The following is a 21,475-nucleotide window of genomic DNA, read 5'->3' on the forward strand; positions in this document are numbered from 1 at the left end:
CAGAAGACCTGGTTCAGCACAAGAGTGTCTGCCTAACAAGTATGAGGCTCTGAATTCAAACTATAGTACCACATAAAGAAGCAAAGTACAATTTTAAAATAATGGGAAGGCAAGAGAAAAATGAGGGAAAGGGTAACAAGTTTGACAAAAAATGTACTTATTACCCTACTTATGTAACTGTAATCCCTCTGTACATCACCTTGACAATAAAAAAGGGCAACTGCAAGGTATTTCCATGACTACAAGTTAAGCCTAAAGATGGCTATGCTATATATACAATCCACATTGCAAGTTGCCAATTGAAAACTGGTATGTTTTGTTTTTTAAAGACAGAGGTTTGCAATGCAGTCCAGTCTGGGCTTCAGTTCTTGCTTCTTCAGTTCAGTCAGAGCATACCCTGCTGAGATTACAGAATGTATCACCATATTCAGCACATAAATGGAACTCTTAAGCACTTGGAAAATTTGTGCTAAAACTGCCTAGCAGCTTTAAAATTAGTAATAAAATCAAGTTATAATACTACAAGAGCATTGGTGCTTTTTTTTTTTTCTATTCTTAGTCTTATAGTACCTTAGTATATTTCTATCAAAGCACTTAAATGAACGAACTACTTATTAGCTGACCTGGACTAATTTAAGCTGCAGTAAGAGTTAGATCAGAATTTCATTTTATCTTGCACCTGAAATTGATTTTCTTCGAGCCAAATCTTTCAATCATTATGAAAATATTCAAGAAACCAAAATTCTTAAATATAGTAATAGAAATTTAAATTATATTAATAACTAGTAATTCATAGTTATTTTCAATCCCTAAAGTTATTTTACAACCATTCATTCATATCCACTAGGCTTAATTACACTGCTGAAGAAAATGAGAATTATTCAAATCCAAACCAGGAAAACCAATACTATAAGAATCTTTGAGCCGGGTGCCAGTGGTTCATGCCTATAATTCTAGCTATTCAGGAGGCTGAGATCTGAGAATCATGGTTCAAAGCCAGCCCGGGAGAAAGTCCATGAGACTCTTATCTCTAATAAACTACTCAGGGGAGAAAGTCCATGAGACTCTTATCTCTAATAAACTACTCAGAAAAAGCCAGAAGTTAGTCGGGTGCCTCATGCCTGTAATCCTAGCTACTCAGGAAGCTAAGATCTGAGGATCGAGGTTCAAAGCCAGCCTGGGCAGGAAAGTCCGTGAGACTCTTATCTCCAATAACCCACTAGAAAACCGGAAGTGGCGTTATGGCTCAAGCTGTAGAGCACTCGCCTTGAGCTGAAGAGTGCAGGGACAGCAAAAAAAAAAAGAAAGAAAGAAAAAAGAAAAAGCCAAAAGTGGTACAGTGTCTCAAGTGGTAGAGCACTTGCCTTGAGTAGAAAGAGGCTCAGGGACAGAGCCCGAGCCCTGAGTTCAAGCCCAGGACCAGCAAAACAAAAAGAAAAAAAAAACAAAAACAACAATAACAAAAAACAAGAAGAATCTTTGTATTTCTTCTGTACTAAAGATGAACAGTCAGGTGCTAGTGGCTCACACTGTAATCCTAACACCTTTGGAGGTTAAACCTGAGGAGTGAGGTTCAAAGACACCCCAGGCAGAAAAGTCCATTAACTCTAATTTAAATTACCCCAAAAAAAGTCAGAGATGTAAGTGTGATTCAAATAGTAGAATATCACTCTTGAGGAAAAAGCTAGGCAAGACCATGAGGCTCTGTGTTCAAGCTCTAGTACCAGCACACACACACAAAGTAACAAAAATACAAAAAAGAAATTTGCCCAAAACACATCTCTCAAGTATTAACTGAATGAAAAAGAGTAACAATATATACAATGTAGGCTCTATAACACTTAGTAACTCAAGGAAGAGGATACTTGCTATTTCAACTATAATACTAATGAATGACAGTATTTCCCCAATTTCCAAATCCTTATTGAAACTGTAAGTTCCTCACCAAATAGACAAACCAGTGAGTGTAGACCTCAATTGATAATTTAAAGGGCAAGGCACAAAGAGGAGCAAAAATGAGCTTGATTATTTAGTTCAGACATGGGTATACTATTTTTAGACAAAACAATGCTTATTTATCAAAAAAAAGTTCATTAAGTAAAAATAAAGCTAAAACTGACAGCTCATATTTTTTACATCATTTAAAATCTGTAGTTCGTTCAATCACTAGTTTCAAAGTTAACCTGCATTCATTTTAAATATACCCAAGCATAACAATCTTTGACCTCATTCCTTACCTTTGACTGTCAAACTGTTTTTCATTTTAATTTATATCATGCAAAATAATCCTAAGAACAAGCTTATTATTAAAATGATATCTGCACATTCTCAATATTTTGTTTTAACTCAAACCATGTAAAAACCACAATAGCTGGGACTAAATAAACAGTAATGTCACAAATACAGTGAGCTGTTTTTTGTGTACCTTTAACTGACTTAAGTTTTTTTGTTTGTGTTTTTGTTTTGGTGTTGGTAGTGGTTCTTGAACTTTGGGCCTGGGCACTGTCCCTGAGCTCTTCAGCTCAAGGCAAGCGCTCTACCACTTGAGCCACAGCACCACTTCTGGTTTTCTGGTGGTTAACTGGAGATAAGAGTCTCAGAGCTTCCTGCCCGGGCTGGCTTTGAACCGTAATCCTCAGATCTCAGCCTCCCAAGAAGCTAGGATTACAGATGTGAGCCACCAGTGCCTGGCTTGACTTAAATTTTAAGAGGAAAAAAAATTTCTTGTGTGAAACAGTTAACTAGTATTAGATTGAAAATACTGAAAACTTTAAAAATTACTGATTCAAATCAAATGACCTAATAATAGCTTAATATAGTAATGAAGTCATTCTAAATTCTAGAATTAGGTAAGTTTTAAATTTTAGTTTTCAACTTTTAGCTATTTATTAGACTCATGAGAAGACCACAAAACTTCTTTCAAATATCAGATGGTTATATTAAGAGTAAATACTCAAGACTATGCTAATGACAAATATAAATCTCCTTCAAATTTTAGCCTATCAACTCCCAAACATGAGACAAACTGTTGGTGAAACAAATTTTCAAATCAATTCTCTTGTGTTGGTACTTCTATCCTACCTGTATCTTCAATAAATTCCACACATTTTTCAACAAATAGTGGTATGGGCTTCTCAGCTGTAACCAGATCCTGGAGGGGCATCCCAAAGTAATTACTTTCCCAATTTCTACGTGTTGGTGGATTGAAGTTCTTAATTTTCTTTTTCTGCTATAAGAAAACATATTCAAGTTAAAACTATTAGTATTAATTTCCTTCAGATTATCAAGCAATGTAAATACACACTTTTGGATCAAAAGAAATATTTAAAAGACACATCCAATCAATGCCCATCAATAAAGGCTTGATCAAATTCTGAGCAATGGACACACAAAAGCCAACAAGGGTGGGAGGGTGAACAGCTGACTAGAAGGAAAAGCTCTTTTGCAACTAGTAAGACTAGATAGGTAGAGACTAGAAAGATTATGTAGGGGGACAGTAGAAAGCATCATTTTTTTCAATGCCAACTCAAAGGACAAATTAGGAGTAAGCAATGTCCAGTTCAGTTTGTGTGGTCTGTTAATCTGGCCTTTGAAGTACATACAATGAGCTTTTGTGTAAATCTACATTTGTAAGAACAAATAAATTATGATTGATTATATAGTGAAGCTAAATAACTCTATTTAGTACCCCCAGTTTATCTTTTCTTCTAATTTTTTCCTACCTACTATTTCTTAAATGCCAACATAATTTTTGCAAGAATGCATAAAACATTTTCACAATAGTAAAAAACAAAATTAAGAATTTTCAGAATTTAAGTTAGTATTAAAGAGAAAATGGATTCTTAATTTGAATTGTCTGAATACAAATTGCTAAGTCTGTGTTAATCTTTTTTGAAGTAAAGTGTAGCAGACATCAGTATAGATATTCCATTGTATACAATCAGTTTAAGAAATCTCTGAAGCTGGGTGCTGGTGGCTCATGCCTGTAATCCTAGCTACTCAGGAGACTGAGATCTGAGGATCATGGTTCAAAGCCAGCCTGGGCAGCAAAGTCCGTGAGATTCTGATCTCCAATAAACCACTAGAAAACTGGAAGTGGTGCTGTGGCTAAAGAGGTAGAGCGCTAACCTTGAGCTGAAGAGCGCAGGGACAGTACCCAGGCCCAGAGTTCAAGCCCCAAGACCACCACCAACAACAAAAGTCTCTGAAGTATAGGGAAATGAGAAAGTTGTCAGAGTTTTTTTTTTTGGGGGGGGGCAGATCTGGGGCTTAAACTCAGAGCTTGGGCACCGTCCCTGAGCCTGTCTGTGCTCAAGGCTAGTGCTCTACCACTTGAGCCACAGTGCCACTTCTGGCTTTTCTGTTTATGTGATACTGAGGAATCAAACCCAAGGCTTCATGCCTGCTAGGCAAGCACTCTACTGCAAAGCCACATTCCCAGTCCAGCTGTCAGAAAATTTAGGAGGATGTGAGAGCATTTTTATTGATACCTCTGGTTCCTTTTTCAGTTTAGTTTTTCTGGAAACTTTTATTGTCTCTGGTATAAAGCAGAAATCTATTCATACTGGTCCTAAGTATCATTACTTACAAAAAAACCCACTATTTCTAGTCACAGAAGTAGAGAGGAAAGAAGAGAGGGCAAACAAGCACACCATCCAAGGTTTAAAAAAGTTCTCATCTTAAGTTTCCCATTTTTTTCCTTTGGATAGCTCATTTAATATTCTTTTTTAGGTATCTTCAATACTTAAGTGCTTTCATGTTCATGAGCAGTTACCTTGAACCAAAGCCCTTTCCATTTCAGATTGTTCCTCCCAGCACAGAGCTCATGAAATCTTAACTTCTAAACCCTCATATACAACATTATCTGGTTTAGCTTATTTACACAGACTAAACACAGTATATGTAGGTGCTTTGAATATTATCAGAGTGTTGGCTCAAAATCTAACCCACCTAGTCAAATGCTCTGGATCCTTATTCTTTATAAATGATCATCACATCACCAAAATAGAACCATGTGTAAGAAAAGTAGAAAGGAAGCGTCTATAACTTCAAAGCAGAGGTTAAAATGGCTGACACTTTTTCTTTTCCCTTGGAAGCCTGCTTCACAATTTGCAAACTACAAGCTGCATCATTTTTTATTGGAAAAGTGAAATCTAAGGCAAAAATGACTCAAGCACCCCGAAGTTATAAGAAAAGCTAACTAGTTACTTAGTTGTAACTGTGTCAACCAAATCTTAGAAACCTGTCTTTTCAGTACTGCTTCTGGGAATCAATCAAAACTCTGGAATTAATGGCACTATTCTATCCTTACCCTTTGGGATAAAGAAGAAAAAAGTGATATCTAACCCTTACCTAGGAAACCACGAATACTGGCTATCTGTGCTTGCTTACCAGCTTGCTTGCTGGGCTAGTGTTTACCACTTGAGACATGACTAACCCTGTAACCCACAGTTCTCAACTCACTTCAGGTAGTTCTTTCAAACATAGGACTATGAGTCAGGAATGAGTTATTCTGTGATCCATCCCTCAGCCAACAGTTGCCAACTACTACAAGTTATAAACTTATATCAACTCAAAATGATGTAATTTATAACCTCTTTTATAAATTGAGATTAGTTGGTTACTAAGTTTCTCTGAAACGCAAAAGAAAAATGAGTAGTACGATGTATTGCTTACACGGATGATTTCTGACAAACCATTAGTCAGAATTGTCTATAATCAAATACTTATATTTTGAAAACAAGATCTCACTTATCAACAATAATCCACTTTTTATTTACTACTTTCATGAGTTCATCTTAATTTCTGCTTAAATATAAATATCCAGTCTTTTTTCTAGAAACTTAAGCAAATCTCATGTCTTCAAAAGCATACTCAAAGTAAAATAAACATCTCGTTTGCAAACAATATAAACAATATTATCAATTAAGTGTCCAGCAGATATAATTCTCAGTAAATGTAAACAGGATCAGGAAGAGGAATATAAATAGCTCATTCCAGAATATGAAAATGCTCCTGTTACTTCAGTAATATCATAAATATCCTCAAATAATATTGTAATTGGTAACATTATAAAGCATAGCTATATGTAGTAGCTCTCACCTCCAGTTTCTCTGGAGGCAGAAATGGGGAGGAGAGCAGCATTAACAAGCCCTAAGAAAAAGTTGGTAAGATCCTATCTCAAAAAAAAATCTAAATCTATGTGAGATTTTAGGGAAAGTAGGCTTCTGCATGGCAAAGAACATGGCTAGCAAGATCAATTTAAGAAAGCCCACGAATTGGGAGATCTCCACTGGTCATACAACAGACAAGGGCCTCATATCTAAAATATACCTAGAACTCAAAAAATTAAATCCCCAAAAAACAAGTCCTCAAAGAAACAACTGCCCCATTAATAAGTGGGGTAAAGAGAGACTTCTCTGAAGACGAATTAAGAATGGCCAATAGACACATGAAGAAATGCTCAACCTCTCTAGCCATAAAAGAAATGCAAACCAAAACAACAGTGAGATTTCACCTCACCCCAGTTAGAATGGCTATGATCAAGAAACCTAACCACAGGTGCTGGAGGGGATGTGGCCAAAAGGGAACCCTACTGCATTGCTGGTGGGAGTAAACTTGTTCAACCACTCTGGAAAGCAGTATGGAAGTTCCTCAAAAGACTCCACATAGAGCTCCCCTATGACCCAGCAATTCCACTTCTGGGCATTTACTCAAATGATCACAAACAAGGCCATACTAAAGCTACCAGCACAACAATGTTTATTGCAGCATTATTCACCATAGCTAAGATATGGAACCAACCCAGAGGCTCTGGGGGGGGGGGGAGAGAGAGAGAGAGAGAGAGAGAGAGAGAGAGAAAGTAATGGAATTCTATGCTTCCATCAGAAAGAATGGCACTGCCCCATTTGTTAGGAAATGGAAAGACTTGGAAAAAATTCTATTAAGTATGCCAGACCCAAAGAAACACAGGTCCCATAGTTTCCCTTATCTTCAATTAATAGTATACATCTAAGATAATCTTATCAGACAAGCAGAAAAGATCAAAAGCTACGTATATATGACCATATAAGATGATGCTAAGTGAGATGAACCCCAAGATAGGGACACAAGAGGTTTTTCTTTGTCACTGTTGTTTTTAATGTACTTTGTGATTTTCTTTGTTTCTTTTGTATGCTCTTCCCTAAGTGAGATGAACCCCAAGATAGAGGTTTTTTCTTTGTCACTGTTGTTTTTAATGTACTTTGTGATTTTCTTTGTTTCTTTTGTATGTTCTTCCCTCATGGTATAACTCCTGTAGTCACTGTATTTCATTCCAGTGCCTTGCATCTTGTATATACATTTTTCTAATTTGGGGAGGGGAAGGGAAATAAAATGCTGAAACAAGGATACAGGTTGACCCACTGCAACAATGAGATGTACAAGACACTATGTTGAAAACGAACTTTACAACTTGGGCAGGGGGAGGAGGAAGGTTTTAAGAAGGTGGGGTGGGAAGGGATAGAGGAGAAAAACAAAGGAGGGGGTAACAATGCTCAATAGGAAAGGTACTCATTGCCTTACTCATGTAACTGGAAGCCCTCTGTACAGTATCTTTACAATTAAAAAAAAAAACAATCTGGTGTGATGGTATGTTTAATTCCAGTACTGATGAGGCACTAGTGGGGGGATCAGTCTGAGGCCAACCTGGGGTAAGAGTGTTGAGATATTATTTGAAAAAAGGTTTGAGGAGTGGTTTAAGCGGTACAGTGCCACTTTAGCAAATGTGAGGCTCTAAGGTAAATCTCTAGTACTTAAAAAAAAAGTTTTGTTTCTGAAGTCCACACACTGGTAACCAAAAAACATGAACAAAACTTAAGCCCAGCAAACCAAACCAGGAAAATTAAAGTAATTTTTGAAATAAAAAAATAAAGAAATGGGACAATAAGAAATGTAAAGAACCTGAAAAAATCTATCTATAAAAATCTCTTTAGAAATAGCAAGTAGAAAATTTACCTATAATTAAAAGAACCTGAAAAAATCTATCTATAAAAATCTCTTTAGAAATAGCAAGTAGAAAATTTACCTATAATTAAATCACTAAGAATAAAATGGATACTGTACTGTTTGTGGTTTTTCCTTTTTGGCACTGTTTTTAAAATTCTGCATCCCTTGTCTTGTATGTAAGCTTAATTGGGGAGCAGAAGGGGAAGCATAGAAACAGTGGGACAAAGGGTGAACTAATTCAGCAGTGATACTCACTAGACACTATTTTGGAAATGAACTATACAACTTGGGAGCAAGGGCATCAAGAGGGAAAAAACAGGAAATGAGGGATGAGATGACACTGTTCAAAAAGAAATGTACTCAATAATTAACTTATCTGTTATCACCTTTACAACACAGCATTTTAAAAGGAATAAAATGGAAAAGACAGCTAAATTACTCTATTATACCACTATTGTAATACATAATATAACCAAAGTATATAATTAAATATATATATAAATATATACTTATATATTAAGTGGAGGTTTGCTTCCATTTGAAAAAGTTGCAATCTTTCCTCTCCTTGCTAGATGTTGCTCCAAGATGCTATTATCTTTGGTAGACAAATTATGCAGTAGCTGGTTTCAATTCTTCTCCTTTCTTTTACTCTTAGACACTCAAAGTGAGTCTGTCCCTCTCAACATTACTCCAAACCTGATCTTATTAAGTTCACTAATTATTGTTGGGCAATGGTTAGGTTCTCTGTTCTCATCTTACTTGACTTTTAGCAGTATCTTTCTTCACTGGACTTGGAAGAAACTTTTTCTCCCCTCTTTAAGTTTCTCAGTCTCTTTTGTAATGTGAGTATGTGAGCCCCATTCCCTTGTTGCCTTTTCTTTTCCATCTATACTCAACCCTTTGGAAACATTATCTACTCACCAAGCCAAATTAATACTCTGAGTTTACTTCTTTCTCCTAAATACTAGATTAATGTGAAACAAACTCATTTGAAAGTCTGATTTTTTTTCTTAATGTGTCCAAAATTCCTGTCTTCCCTTTTCATCTCATTTTTAAAAATTTATTCCTTTTAAGTCACATGGGTTTAAGATTTTGAGTCATACTTGGTCTCTTCTTTTCCTCTCATAGCCCATTCCTTCTAACGGTTAAGCAAGTGGATAGATATAAACTCCATTTCCACTATCTTTACTGTAAACTCCTTAGTCCATAAAGCTACCATCCCTTCATGTATGTTGATTACTGCATTAACTGCTTATACCTTAATTCCCTATTGCCCATTCTCAAGAGCAATCAGAAAGACTGACTTTTCAACTAATGGTCTGCAATGTTATATATAATCTGTATGTCTTCCAATGTCCCTTTACATTCTGACTTCATTCTACTTCATCATTTACTTCAAAGAATCACAATTTTAACATGCCAAAAATGTTTTTTTACTTATGACTTACACAATGGCAGTTCCCTTTATTTTCTTAATGATACCCAGAATGATCAGCCTACTAGAAATAGCAATATTGATGTCTTCTCTAGCTCCAGTTCCTCTTGCTTTTTCTCCCCACACACTACATAATTCACTCATGTCTCATCTTTCCTTTGGGAGAGGAGGCTCTTCCTGGTGTACCACAAGCTTCACACAAAGGCAGCAATTTTTATCTATTTTCCATTATCTATTACCAACGTATTCCCAAAAATCTGGAACAGTATGTGAAACAAATAGTACAAATGGTCCTAAAAGATATTTGAGGTCTCTTCTTAAATGATGAACTCACTATATACTAAGAAAGAAAGACAAGTAGCAAATAGTGAATCATCAGAAGAAGCAAACTACCAACAGTCAAGAGAAAATACCAGGCTAGTTTCAGAGTTCTCAGTAAAATTAGAAGCTAGAAGACTCCTCTACAGGGACATTCATAGGAAAAAGACAGGTCAAGAATTCTTTATATGGGGCCAGGTGCACACCTGAAATGCCAGCTACTAAAGAGGTAGGAGTATCAAGTCCACAAGCAAAAGCACAAAACCATATAAGAAAAATTAAAAGCAAAAATACTGAGGATATAGTTCAAGTGTGAGTATTTGCATAAGTTCAAACCCAGTTCCAAAAATAACCAAACAACAACAAAAATACCCAAATTCAGCATGTCATTTAGGCATAGGTAACTACCAATTATAAATTTTTAGAAAGCTATCAAATATGCAACAAATTTAGTTACAGCATTATGTAAAATCATAAATATGCAACAAAATAAATATCAAAAAAGAACTTGTATTTGGTGAATTTATGCTATAAAAACATAAAAATGAACACTATATACACTTAAATATAAAACTAATTTTAAGTAACTGCAGTCTGGCAATGAAATAAAATATAATCTTTAAATGGAGCAAGTCAGCCTTCTCTTAGCATAAGTTCCAGAGAATTTTGGGCCTGAACTTTAAAAGGAGTAGGATTCAGCTGATTCAACATATTCATGGAACTGAGTCGTGTACGCATGCACTACCTTAGGTAATAACCTTGACACTAGGTATGCATGTACTGCCTTATGGAACCATAGTTGTTGACCAGATGCCTATGGAGAGTACCCACACCACTAGAAAACAGGATGTGACGATGGTGCTGACCCAGGAGGGGGTGGGGGGCAGAATGATGGTGCTGGTGGGCAGAATGTGAACCTATGGACAGAATGAAGCTATGCAGAGTCCTTGAGTCTTTGCTGGGATGAGTCAGCGAATAGGATGCTATTATGCTGTGTGCTGATGTTGCTGTTTGCTGATGAATCTAGTAAACAGGAGAGCTTTGAAGAAAGCATGAACATCCACCTTCATCATGTCTTGAATTTCTTTAGTCTAACTGACTTGGAAAACCTGAAAACTCACAAATGATATAATTTTTCAAGTTACAATGTATAAGAACTTTATATTAAGAGCCAGGCGCCAGTGGCTCAGACCTGTAATCCTAGCTACTCAGGAGGCTGAGAGCTGAGGATCATGGTTCAAAGTCAGCCTGAGCAGGAAACTCTATGAGACTATTATCTCCAATAAACCACCAGGAAAAAAAAACTGGAAGTGACGCTGTGGCTCAAGCAGTAGAGCACTTGCCTTGAGCTGAAGAGCTGAGGGATAGCACCCAAGCCCAGAGTTCAAGCCCCACGACAGACAAAAAACAAAAACAGAAACAAAAAACCAAAAAACTATAAAGAACCAAAAGCTATGACCTATTTAAAAATGGAGTGATACAGGGTAGTATATGAGATAATGTAGGTTAGTGAATGATGACAGGGTATCGTGACATACTGTTTGTGGGGAGGGGTTAAAAATGACAAAATGAAATAGGGCTTTGTACTTAAAAATAAACTGGCAGGGCTCCAGTGGCTTATACCTGTAGTCCTAACTGCTAAGGAGGCTGAGGTCTGAGGATTGTGGTTTGAAGCCAGCCAGGGCAGGAATTTCATGGGACTCATCTCCAATTAACTGAAATGGAGCTGTAGCTCAGCTGGTAGAGCACCAGCCTTGTGGCAGAAAGCTATAGGACAATGCCCGGACTCTTAGTTCAAGCCCCACTACTGGTGCAAATAAAAAACAAAACTATATGTGAATGAATATTTCTTTTTCTTTGCTAATGATAAATACATTAAGAGAAAAAAGAAACTGAAGTATATAAAAATAAATACAAATGAAATAAATTAGCTATAAAAGTCTGACTTGGTATAAAAACAAACCCAACTAACCAGAAGCTACTTAAAGACAGTGCAAAGAAAAGAATAAAATGATGCCCAACTTAACAAATTAGGTATAGAAGGATTCCCTTTTAAAATAATAAAGGCTATAATAACAGACCCATAGAAATATCATATTGAATGGGAAAAAGCTGAAAGGTCTAGGTGCAGGTGGCTCATACCTATTATCTAAACTACTTAGGGAGGCTAAGAACAGGAGAGGAGGAAAATGTGGTTCAAGGCCAGCATTGCAGAAAAGTTAATAAGACTCATCTCAATCTATAACTGGGCACAGTGGCAACTCAACTCCCATATGTCACATGACATATGGGGAACTGAGATTGGGATGATCATTGATTCCAGGCCAGCCCAGGTAGAAATGTCTGAGACATTCTATTTTCATGGAGAGAAACCATGATCCCAGAAATGATGGGAAGGCCAAAATAATCATGTGCTCTGGTGTGAAGCAAAAATATGTTTGGAGGTATAGTTTAGTGAAATTGCACCAGCCTTTAAAATACAAGGTCAAGCTCTAGGACTGTCTTTCCACAAAAAGCACAAAACTAGCTAAATGCATTTTCTAAGATCAGAAACAAGACAACAGTGTATACTCTCCTCAACCTTATTAAATCCAGAACTAAAACTTTTAGCCAGAGCAATCTGTCAAGGGAAAGAAATAAAGGGCACACAAATAGGAAAGGAGAAAAGTCAAATTATATCATTGATTATTATTTTATATAGAGAAACACTTAAAGACTCCGACAAGCTTTTAGAAATGTTGCAAGAATTAAGGACTAGGATACATATTTGGTATATAAAAATAAATAGCTTTTGTACACATCAGTAATAAATTTGCTGAGGACGAAATCATTAGAGTAATCCCATTCACAATAAGCACAATTAAATATCTAGGAGTAAAATTAATGAAGAAAATCAAAGATATACAGGACAGAAATTACAAAAAACTTAAAACAACAAAATTACCCGTTGACAGCTGGTAGGTAATGCTTATAATCCTAGCTATTCAGACAACTCTTATCAGACTCTTATCTCCAATTAACTCATAAAAAAGCTAAAACTTGAGGTGCTGTTCAAGTGGTAAAGCACCTCTATGAGTAAAAAAGCAGATCCAACAGATGAGGCTCAGAGTTCAGGCCATAATAGTAGAGCATGTACACACACACTCTCACTTACACACACTCGCTCACAAACACACACACACAAAACCAATGACCTCTTCCATAGAGCTAGGAAAAAAAAGTATTAAAAATTTATATAAAAGCACAAGATACTGAAGACCCAAAGCAATCTACAGCAAAATAAACAAAATGAGTCATTACAATACCTGATTCCAAGAGATATCACTAAGCCACAGCAACAAAAACAGCAAGATCCCAGCATAAAAGTCAAAGGAACAATGGAATAGAATAGAGACTTCAGACCAACAGAAAAAACATATACTACAGAAAGGAAAACTTCCTCAATAAATGGGAATGGGAAAATTTGATTTCTACTATCAGAAGATCAAAATTTCACCCCCATCTCTTCACTTGTAGAAAAAAAATCACAAAACACATCAAAGATCTAAATGTTTGTCCTGAAAATACTGGAAGAAAACACAAAAGAAGCTGGGCATGGTGCCACATGCTTGTAATCCCAGCAATATTAGAGGCTGAGGCCAGCCTGAGCCTTCAAGCTACTAGCTAGTCTGGGATAGATTAGCATGACAATGTCTACTTCTAAAATAGTATCTAGAACAGTTAACTTTCTCTCTTTTAAGTACCAGGATCAGGCACAGTATCTCTCTAGCTCATAGAACATACTTGGTAATCTTTGAAAGAAGTAAACAAACTAAGCAATAACTTCAGGAAACCTTAAAGTATTGCTAATTCATTTATCGGCTTAAAAAAAGTTTCACTAGATAATATGTCCAAGCTTAGGCATACTGTTTCAGGATTCACCAAAAACAAACAAACCAAAACTCTACTTGTTATCTTCATAACATATTCTTCTTACAAGAATAAATAGCCATTTCTCAGTGAATTCATTTGGATAAAGTTAGGTATTTTCAACGTGTAAGAACAAGAAAATTTGGTATGTATAAAACATGCTAGGTTACTATGAAAGATACAAAAACCAGTGAAAATTAATGCCCTCAAGTAACATACACTTTATAATGAAGAAACCACTTCACTACCAGATATGTAGTAACACATATGTAGGAAACAAACTAGGAAAACAGCACATGAGACTTTTGTATTATGTCATATTCAAAGACATACGTAATATGTAATCTAAAATAGTATGCAAATGTCAAAATAACTAAATGTAAGGCTTAAGCACAGTGTTTAAAAGGTAAATCTTAGTTGGAAGCCAGTGCTCACACCTGAAATCCTAGCTACTCAGGAGGCTAAGATCTGAGGATCACGGTTTAAAGCCAGCCTGGGCAGGAAAGTCCTTGAGACTCCAATAAACCACCAGAAGACCAGAAGTGGCGTTGTGGCTCAAGCGGTAGAGTACTTGCCTTGAGCTGAAGAGCTCAGGGACAGTGCCCAGGCCCAAAGTACAAGCCCCATGACTACAAAAAACAAAACAAACAAACAAACAAAAAACCCCTGTAAACTTTACATGTAAGAAGGGAAGTATTTAGGAACATTTCTGAAAGTCAGAAAGGTCTATAAGCCATTTATTCACCTAAACTTTTGACAGGCTACTATATGTAAGGATAAGGACACAAGAAACTAGAAACTACCGTTTGTTTATATTTTACTACATATTAAGAACTTAAGACGGTGCACAAGATTTATCCTAAAAACATTCCAACATCGCTATTATTTGACATTTCTGGAAACTAAAACCCCACAATCACACAAAAATCTGTACTTAAATGTTCACAGCAACTTTATCCATAAGTGTAAAAAAACAGCTGGAGACAGGAACCTATGTGTTCCAGTAATTTAATGGAATTGGTTTTACATTATTACTGTAGTGTCATAGATACATGTAAGTGTGAGAAACTTCAGCAAACTAAATATACACATATACAAGTAAAACTGAGAAACTCTAAAATACACTGTCATACCTCACTCACTGTATTGATACAAGATGTTCTAACATTTGGGAAACTAGGAAAATAGCACATGAGATCTTTGTATTATATCATATGTAAAGACATATGTAATATGTAAGTAACTGCAGATTTTTAAGTCTGCAATTATCTCAAAATAAAATGTTAAATAAGAAAAAAAAACAAAGGTCAATGCAATAATGCAGGCAAGAATGCCAACCTCCATAGGACTCTAACAGTAGGATAGAATCAACACATTTTGAAACAAAAACAACAACAAAAGTCATATGTTAAAGAGCAATAGTATGTAGCTCTGATCTACTTTCCTAAAGGCATATTCATACTCAATCATGAGAATTAAAAGCTACAATCTATGAGAGAAAAAAAAAATCTGGCTTTCCCACTAACAGGTACAAGCAAGCCATGTATACCCAACTACTAAATATTTCCTTAAAGCCTATAGTCTGCTGAAAAGGTCAGATAAGTTGATATTAGGGGAATGAACCCCAAGATAACTATTCAAATGTTTTTTTTTCCTTTCATGCAATTGTTTCTGACATATTTATAAGATGATTTCTATGTTGCTTTGTATGTCCCTCCCCCATGGTATAACCCCTGCTTTCACTGTATTTGATGTTGGTATAATTTGTGGAGGGGTAGGGAAAAAACAAATCGTTTAACAAGGGATACAGGTGGACCCATTGCAACAATGAGATGTACAAGTCATTATGTCGAAAAACGAACTTTACAATTTTGGTGTGGAGGAGAGGATTGGGTGGGGAGAGGGGGGGATTATGGGAAGGGATGAGAAGGGGAAACAAAGAGGAGGCAACAATGCTTGATAAGAAATGTACTCATTATCTTGCCCATGTAATTGTAACTCCTCTGTACGGTATTCTCACAAAAAAAAAATTAAAAATAGACTATATTTTGCTATACCAAGGTATCATAACTTCAGCATTTTGGGTAGCATATAATCTTATTTTAGGAAACAGCCAGTGAATTTTGAATGTTTAGCAGCTACCCTTACTTACTAGATGCATTCCCTATACCCACTTGTAACAGCTAACACTGTCTCCAGACACTGACTCCAGACTTCCCTGGAGGGCAATACAGACTCTGGTAGAGAACCACTCTGTTAAGACTTGGATCAAGAACAAATCCAAGTTTGATAAGTTGGTTTTTAGGAAGGATGTGCAATCTTTAAAGCTCTAGTTAAAACTTTGTGCATGTGTATTTTTCCAGGGTGTATATGCAAATTTTTCCTCAGATTTTTCAAAAGCTAAAACAGTTTCGAATTATGCTGTGGTAACTCCTCCAAATAACACCTTAATAACAACTATATTTAAAAAATCCTAAAATAGTTAAAAACAATTATTTTATATAAAGTATGCAAGGTGTACTATATAGACAAAATTAAGATACAATCATAAAGTTCCTTTGTCACATCCTTATATTCTGTTCTAAGAACTAGAAACATCAAGAATTCTTCACTAAAAGTTACAAATTAAACCCTGTCTCTTTGAGAAATCAGCTGGCGTGTGTGTGTGTGTGTGTGTGTGTGTGTAAAACAAAATAGAAATAAAATGATCTAAAATAACTCTTCTTGAAGTAGAACAATTTGTAGTATACCAGATTTTGTAGTCATAAAATTGGTAATCCATACATTTATCTTGCCTTGAAATAGTAACAACTATCAATTTATAAAAACACAATATTCTGTTATAGGAAGTACCTTCTTGACACATATGGATTATATTCTTAACAATTATAATTAAACTTATTAAAATAATCTATTAGAACACAAATCAGAAACACACTGGAGAGCTGGGGTATGGCTTAAGTGGTAGAGAATCTATCTAACAAGCACAAGGAGCTGGGTTAAACTTCAACACTGCTTTAAAAAAAACCCTACATAAATAACTACTAAATAAATAGGATGTGGCTCAAGCAAAAAGAGCATTTGCCTAGCATATGTGAAGCTTTGTGTAGAAACAGCAAACTTAGTCATAGATCTAAGTGCAAGTAAGTACACTATCTATCTGTACTTATCTAGTACCATAAATTGGTGTGGCCGACACAGAAATGCTATTCAAGAAGCCAATTTTAAGACTCCATCCATCTGTTCTTCCATACGTTGATTTATTCATTCACAATATCTATTTTGCCCAAGCTGGTTTCAAACTCTAGGGCTCAAATGTAATCTTCTTGCATCAGCCTCCTAAGTAGATTATTGAACGAGTTTTCTTGAGTCAAAATAAATTGACATTCAACAGACCCTTTATTAGATCTATTATTAACAGTATAAAACCAAGACCACAGTACAAAATACTGTGCTAGGGAAAGGGGATGAACTTTAAACAGGATATAAATCTTACCCATAGTATCCTATAGATTCTCATTACCCTATTTGGAAAAAAGCCAACTTCATCCTGAACTTCACCTAGATAAAAGCTCAGAACTAAGTTCATTAGCATAATTCCATTTCTCTGACCAGAGGTTAGACAGAGCTTAGGATAAAGAGATACTAGAAAAGATGACATTTGAAGAATTTGACATTTGAAATTTTCTCATTTTTCTTAGCGTACTTTCTATATAGAAATGACTCTCATTCTGTCCTATTAAGTTACAATTAATACCTTTAATCAACTCCCAACTAATTTATGCAAGGTAATTCCCCGAAAATAAGATTTTTGTTAAATGAGAACTTCTTGATCAAAGTGTAAGCCTGCTCCACTGGATCTGGAAAATTTGTCTTTCTACAGTAAGCAACCAGTGCTGGGCACAGCAATTTTTTGTTGTTGTTGCTGGTCATGGGGCTTGAACTCTGGGCCTGGGCGCTGTGCCTCAGGTCTTCAGCTCAAGGCTAGCGCTCTACTACTTGAGCTACAGAGCCACTTCCATTTTATGGTGGTTTATTGGAGATGAGAGTCTCATGGATTTTCCTGCTGGGCTGGCTTTGAACTGTGATCCTCAGATCTCAACCTCCTGAGTAGGTAGGATTATAGGTGTGAGCCACTGGCACTTAGCACATCAATTATTTTAAAATGGTATTTTACTTAATAAATACTGTCAGGTTTTAGAAGTCATAAATCAAGCTGGGCACTAATAGCTCATGCCTGTAATCCTATCTACTCAGAAGACTGAGATCTAAGGATCATGATTCTAAGCCAGCCTGGGCAGGAAGTCTATGAGACTCATCTTTACTTAACCCTAAAAAGCCAACAATGGAGGTGTGGCTCAAGTGGTAGAGAAAAAGCTAATGGATAGTACCCAAGCTGTGAGTCCAAGCCCCAGTATGGCACCAAAACCAAACAAAAAAAGGCACATGCCAAATAACTTTAAACATAATGTTTACTACATTCTACATGACTTACATATTAATATCTAACTTACACTAACTTATCCACTACCATAGACCTCCAAAGTATTTTACTCTGTACCTTAATCAAGCTAACAAAAGTGGAGTAGATACTGAAGAAAAAAATATATATATGGGTATGCCACTCCCATCTCCACTAACCAGTTAAGAACTGGCCATTTCTTAACATGACATAACTTTCCTCATTCAGTTTTTCTTAAAGCGCTTCTTTCTTTTATAAAACCCAATCAGTAGGTCATAGCCAGCATTTCTTTTTAGTTTAACAGAAAATCAAAATAAATTACATAGCATTGCGAAATTTCATTTGTTATGCAGAAATGCTTATATATGATTATTTGATTTTTAAAAACTTCTTACTGCTGGTTGCAATAATGATTGTCTTAGAGATTTGTTCCTGAAACACTAAACTCATTTTGGAATATAAAACAGGCTGCTAAGCATGAAAATCCTTCTTTGGCAGAAATGGCAACTATGTTCAGTTTAAAAGAAATGGACCTGGGCTGGGAAGGTAGCTCAGTGGTAGAGTGCTTGCCTTGCATGCATGAGGCCCAGGGTTCGATTCCTCAGCACCACATAAACAGAAAAAGCCGGATGTGGCGCTGTGGCTCAAGCGGTAGAGAGCTCGCCTTGAGCTGAAGAGCTGAGGGACAGCGCCCAGGCCCAGAGTTCAGGTCAACCAGCAAAAAAATAAAAAAAAGGAAGAAAAAGAAATGGACCTCTAAGTCATCTTTAGATGCCAGTAATACCTGTAAGTTATGATTTTCCAGATAAGGAAATCTGAGAATAAGATTCATAGACTATGGTTCCCACCTTAGACTCAAAAAATAAAAATAATGCTCTCAAAGGAATTCATAAACAGAATGAAAAGTCATAGGAGTATTTAATTTTAAAATGAGTCAGAAAATGAATCCAACAAATGGGATAAATGATTGTTATGAAATACAGAAAGAATACAATGAACTATTTCGAGCCTGCCTCACACTGTAATACCGTTTCTTGAGCAATTCTACATGCCAGGCACTTGAAATACATTCCCAATTTCTATCACAATTCAAAACTACATAATTAACTCCGAATTTTTATAGGAGTTAAGCTAAGAGACGATCAGTTATATTATTTTCAATTTACAGAGAGCTGAAGAATAGGGGTTTTCAACCTAGAAAAATGCTCATCACTGAGCCATACCCAAGTCCCTCTGGTTTATTCTTAGTATGCTTCTTTAGGATTATCTCTTTTATTGAGCCATCAGCACTGGCACTTCCTCAAAGATCTAAGTTAGGGTTGGAGGTAGACTCAAGTGGCATAGCACCTGCCAAGCAAGCATAAGAACCTGGGTTTAAACCCCGTATTATTGTTTAAAAAAAAAAACAACTGTTAGGCAAGCATCTATATTCACTCCCAAGGGATTTTCATCCATTAACATGTCTATTTAATTGTTTCCTAAATATGAATCTCTAACTCAACTGCCTATTTGACATTTTCACTTGGACTCCAAACAGCTCAACTTACCAACTTCAAACCTGGCAAGTTTCTAATGCTCTATTTCATGAATAGCATAATTATTGAGGAAGTCATAAACAAGACAGAAACCTTAGAAGTGTCTTTCAGACCTCTCAATATCCTTATTCCTATATGCAATATATTGTCAAATCTTTATAAATTTGAATTACCTTTCAAATCCATCCCATTCTCCTGTCCTTACTCCAAGTACTCTAAGCTTTTTTTTTTTGGGGGGGGGTGGTCCAGTCGTGGGGCCTGAACCCTGGGGCTGGGCACTCTCCCTGAGCTCTTCAGCTCAAGGCTAACGCTCTACCACTTGAGCCACAGCGCCACTTCTGGCTTTTTTCTTTTAGCTTATGTGATGCTGAGGAATCGAACCCAGGGCCTCAGGCATGCAAGGCAAGCACTCTACCACTGAGCCACCTTCCCAGCCCTACTCTAAGCTTTTATAAATTTTCCTAAGACTACTGTTAATATACTAAATTAGGTCTTCAACCTATCTAGTCTTCAACCCATTCTCCATACTGCTATACAATAAAGCCATCTCAAGAAATAAATCTAGTTACTCTCTACCCTCAAATTACTTTTAGGCTAAATAAAAATTCACTGTTAACAGGACTCAGAATTTGGTCTTCTTATTCTACTTATTCTAATAGAACGCCAGAAAATTTTACAACCTGGAGGCCAAATCCAGCCTGTCACCTGTTTTGGAAAAACTTTATTAGAACAAAGACATGCTTATTAGTTTATATGTTACTGATGGCTATTTTAGCACTACAGTATCAGATCTGACCAATTAAGCAGAATGTATAATCCTAAGATATTTACTGGCTCTTTACAGGAATATTGCTACCCTAGACAAATAACAGAACAGTGACCTCCTTTGATATATTATGTTCTCTTCACCACATGTGGTAATAGCATGAGTGTGCTATTAATTCAGAATTAAATAATCTCAAGTCCACTCTCCTGATAGATCTTCGTAGCTAAGATCTACCCAGAGCCAGGTGCAAGTGGCTCTGAGTGGCTCTGAAGTCTGAGAATTGTGGTTCCAAGACCGTCTATCAGGGAACTCTGCCATATTCTTTATCACCAATTAACCACCAAAAAGCTAGAAATGGAGCTGTGGCTCAAGTGATAGAGTGCTAGCCCTGACCAAAAAAGCTCAGGGAGTATCTAGGCCCTGAGATCAAGTGCCAGGACTGGCAAAAGAAAGAAAGAAAGATAGATAGAAAGATAGGAAGGAAGGAAGGAAGGAAGGAAGGAAGGAAGGAAGGAAGGAAGGAAGGAAAGAAGGAAGGAAGGAAGGGGCTTTGCAACTCTGAATCCTGTCTAAATATGCTAATGGAAGTCAGTGTTCCAAGTTTCTTAGGAACTCTCGGAACTTTCAAAGAAACAGCACAATCTGTACTTCAGTCTGAGAACATCAAGTTCTCTATAATGCAATATATTTATATATAGGAAGATAAGAGCTGCACCATTTGTTATGTCTTTCATGCCTTTCAACAGTGCTTTTTTGATTTTGTTGTGGCAAAAGTTTACATATTGTAGTCACTCCCGGTGATTTGATAATTTGCCATGCTTCTGCTAAGGGCATCGCCCTTAATTACTTTTTCAAGTTATCTGTTGTTGATATATAGAGATACAAGTACTTTTTGGTTCTTCATCTTTCAGCTAGCTTATTTTGCTAACCAAACTATTATTGATCATGAATTTGCCTGTATAGATCCTTCTAGAGGATCAGGTTAAAAACTAGCTAGGGCAAAAGGTCTGTGAGACTCCATCTCTAAAATAACCAGCATAAAGCAGGGCAGCAGGCATGGCTCA

The 21,475-nt window shown here is 36.3% G+C and overlaps 1 protein-coding gene across 3 annotated transcripts in view; it reads right to left on the reverse strand.

The window, feature by feature from the left end:
• The window catches only part of Arhgap5 (Rho GTPase activating protein 5), a 66,088-nt gene that overhangs the window by 22,453 nt on the left and 22,160 nt on the right, over positions 1-21,475 (reverse strand). For 2 of the 3 annotated variants that reach the window (XM_013033460.1, XM_013033461.1), the window contains exon 3: positions 3,082-3,229. In XM_013033460.1, coding sequence (XP_012888914.1) covers positions 3,082-3,229 — 148 coding nt within the window. The remainder of the gene's footprint in view (positions 1-3,081; positions 3,230-21,475) is intronic. The other variant, XM_013033462.1, reaches the window with a different exon arrangement.

Source organism: Dipodomys ordii, unplaced genomic scaffold (assembly GCF_000151885.1).
Source record: "Dipodomys ordii isolate 6190 unplaced genomic scaffold, Dord_2.0 Scaffold168, whole genome shotgun sequence".
In the NCBI taxonomy this organism is placed as follows: Eukaryota; Metazoa; Chordata; class Mammalia; order Rodentia; family Heteromyidae; genus Dipodomys; species Dipodomys ordii.